Here is a 3,254-nt window from a genome sequence, read left to right on the forward strand (position 1 = left end):
CACTGCCTTTCTCCTCATTTTCACTCCTGGAGCTCATTTCCAGGACTCTGCTGAGTGTCAGGGCTGTTGGTTTGAATTGCCTGCTCTTTCTCGATGCCTCCTGCTCAGCTGGCCCTGCTGCTCTGTCTCACGTCCCAGCTTCCCCAGTCTACCCTGTTCAGACCTGTCCGGACACCCCCTTCCTCACTGCGCTCCTTTCATTCCTGCCAGAGCTCTCCTGCGTCCTGGGGCTGGTTGCAGGTACTTGCTCAGAACTTCCTGCTGTCCCTGATGGGTGTCCACATCAGGCCGCTTCCCTAAACCTTCCTCTCTTGTTTATCTCGGACCATTGGCTGCAAATACCTTATGGTTAACTTTCAACGGCAGGAATTGGAAGGTCTGAGCCATTATGACCTTTGATTGCTAATTATTTACTGGTGATTGTGTCTCAGCCCTGGGGGCAGCTTGCTCGGAGTGCAGTCAATGCTTGCTTATTGCCGGTGGAAAAACCAAACCAAGCCCTGGGCTGTAGGCAAGGATTTGCAGTGTCAGAAGCAGAGAGAGCTTCAGACCACTCATGGCCTGTAATTTCCACTGTGTCTCTGGACAAAATGGCGTTCGTTTATTGAAGACACTCCTGAGAGCGTGCCTTGTTAAAATGAGACATGAAAATGAGAATAATCATCTCCCAGTAGCTCATGCAGTGGAAGGGAACAAGTCATACTGGAAAGCTTGGAAAAGGTTGGCAGAGAAAAGCCTGGGAGGAGTTTCTTCTGTCAGCTTGAAAATTATAACTTTGGAATGGGAAGAAACAAAAATCCCCTCGTTCAGAGAACGGCTGTGCTGCCAACAACAGTGATTTTTTAGGGGCTTTTGCTCCTAGCTTTCCTGTAACCCCCAGATAAATCCCATACAGCCTCTGGTCCAGGGGAGCAAGAAGTGACGCACCAATCCTCTGTGCTTGCAGGAGCAAACTCCACGACGTGTTTCTAGTTTCTGGGCATCTCCCTTGTCACCAGCCCCGCAGCCTGACTCCCGGGGAAGAGCTGGGGCAGCAAGTCATGAAGCCCAGCATGGAAAGGAAGGTTGGAAGCTCTTCAGCCATTAATTGAGTCGCAGCCTTCGTTTTTCACTATCCCTATCCCTAAGGGATTTTTCATGTAGGAGCAGGCAGCTCCAGCATGGCTGAGAGCAGGGGTACGGGGTCCTGCTGCCCATGGGAGGGGGGGTCCCGGTCTGACCTCTCAACCCCTCAGCTTCTGAGACCCCAGCCCAGAGAGCATGGGGGGTGGTCCCGGCCTCCACCGGAATGTCTGGGGGTAGCTGGCCCCTGCCCCTTCGTGATGGGGTGCAGGGCTGTGAGGGGAGAGGGGCTGTGAGGGGACAGGGGCCGTGAGGGGAGAGGGGTGTGAGGCGAGAGGGGCTGTGAGGGGAGAGGGCTGTGAAGGGAGGGGGACCATGAGGGCAGAGGGGCTGTGAGAGGAGAGAGGCCGTGAGGGGAGAAGGCTGTGAGGGGACGGGGGCCATGAGGGGAGAGGGGCCGTGAGGGGAGAGGGCTGTGAAGGGAGGGGGACCATGAGGGCAGAGGGGCCGTGAGGGGAGACGGCTGTGAGAGGAGAGAGGCCGTGAGGGGAGAGGGGCCGTGGGGACCCGTCCCCGACTCTGGGATGGGGATGATGCCAGTGTGGGCTGAGGCGGCGGGGAAGTTCCCTGTCCCCAGCCCAGCCGTGATGGCCGGGGTCTCCCGTCCCCGCTGCTCGGCTCGGGGAGCCGGTTCCCCGGGCAACGGCGGCTGGGCGACGTCAGCGGCTGGCGGGGCTGGCGGGGCCGGCGGCCCGGCGCGGGCGGGGAGCGGGGCGGGCGGGCAGCGCCTCTACAGCCGCGGCGCGGGCCGGGGCATGAGGTTGCCTATGGAGCCGGCGGCGGCGGCCGTGCCGGGCAACCTCTCCCGCGGCGGCGGCGGCGGCAACGAGAGCGGCGGAACGGCGGCGGGAGCGGCGGCGGGGTGGTCTGCGGCGGCGCTGGCCTCGCAGGCGCTGGCGCTGCTGCTCATCTTCGCCCTCTCGGCGCTGGGCAACGGGGCTGTGGTGCTGGTGATCGCCCGGCACCGGCAGCTCCGCACGGTCACCAACGCCTTCGTGCTGTCGCTGTCGCTGTCGGAGCTGCTGGGCGCCCTGCTCTGCCTGCCCCTGGCCTTCCTCAGCCTGCTCAGCCGCCCGCCTGGCGCCTGGCTCTTCGGCCAGCGCCTCTGCCTGGCCAGCGCCGCCCTCCATGCCGGGCTGGGCATCGCCGCCACCCTCACCATGGCCCTCCTCTCCTTCGACCGCTACTGCGCCATCGTCCGCCAGCCCCGACACAAGATGGGCCGCCGCCGCGCCGCCCAGCTCCTGGCCGCCGTCTGGCTGGCCGCCCTGGCCCTGGCCGGACCCTGGTACGGGCTGGCGGGCGAGGGGCGGCGGGAGGCCCGGCCTGGGGCCTACCGCTGCGTCTACGTGCTGCCCTGGGGCTCCTCCCGGCTGGGGCCGCCCTACGGCGCGGCCCTCATCGTGCTCTGCTACCTCCTGCCCTTCGCCCTCATGTGCTTCTGCCACTACAACATCTGCCGGGCCGTGCGGCTGGCCGAGAGCCGCGTGCGGCCCCTCACCACCTACGGGCACCTGCTGCGGGCTTACGGGGAGATGCGCACGGCCACCACCGTCCTCATCATGATCGTCTCCATCATCTGCTGCTGGGGGCCCTACTGCATCCTGGGGCTGGCCGCCGCCGCCGGCCACCTGCCCTTCTCGCCCACCATGGACGCCGTAGCCAGCGGGATGGCCTGGGCCAACGGTGCCATCAACCCACTCATCTACGCCGCCCGCAACCCCAACATCTCCGTGCTGCTGCGGCGCAGTCGTGAGGGTGGCTACAGGACTAGGAACAACGTGGCAGCCTACCTCTCGGTCCCGGGCCGCCAGCCGGAGCCCTGGAACCGGGCCGACCGCGTCCGGGAGCGCTACGTCAACCGGCACAGCGGCCCCCCGGGCAGCGCCCCGACCTCCTCCAGCCCGGCGAGCGGGGCAGAGGTGGCCATGTGGGCCTGCAAGAACCCCGCTGTACTCTTCTGTCGGGATGGGCAACCAGACACCATCTCTGAGGCTGCCTTGCCGGCCAAAGCGGACACCGTCAACACCAGCCTCTGAAGGGATGGGGGCCTGGTGTGGAGTCACTGGGCTGCGGGACTGTCTCCCTGAGGAAACGCAGGCAGCCCCAGCTCTTGGAGCCCTTTTCAGCCA

At 64.8% G+C, this 3,254-nt stretch overlaps 1 protein-coding gene across 1 annotated transcript; it reads left to right on the forward strand.

The window, feature by feature from the left end:
- The first annotated feature begins 1,877 nt into the window (after positions 1-1,877).
- Positions 1,878-3,254, forward strand: GPR135 (G protein-coupled receptor 135). Its single transcript, XM_049828637.1, has one exon. The coding sequence runs from the start codon at positions 1,878-1,880 to the stop codon at positions 3,159-3,161; it is 1,284 nt and encodes a 427-aa protein (XP_049684594.1). The 3' UTR covers positions 3,162-3,254.

The sequence above is a fragment of the Accipiter gentilis genome, chromosome 25 (assembly GCF_929443795.1).
Source record: "Accipiter gentilis chromosome 25, bAccGen1.1, whole genome shotgun sequence".
In the NCBI taxonomy this organism is placed as follows: Eukaryota; Metazoa; Chordata; class Aves; order Accipitriformes; family Accipitridae; genus Astur; species Astur gentilis.

What these genes read in the sequence shown, in the direction of transcription:
- GPR135 (XM_049828637.1), top strand. Translation starts at nt 1,878, where the DNA reads ATGAGGTTGCCTATGGAGCCGGCGGCGGCGGCCGTGCCGGGCAACCTC.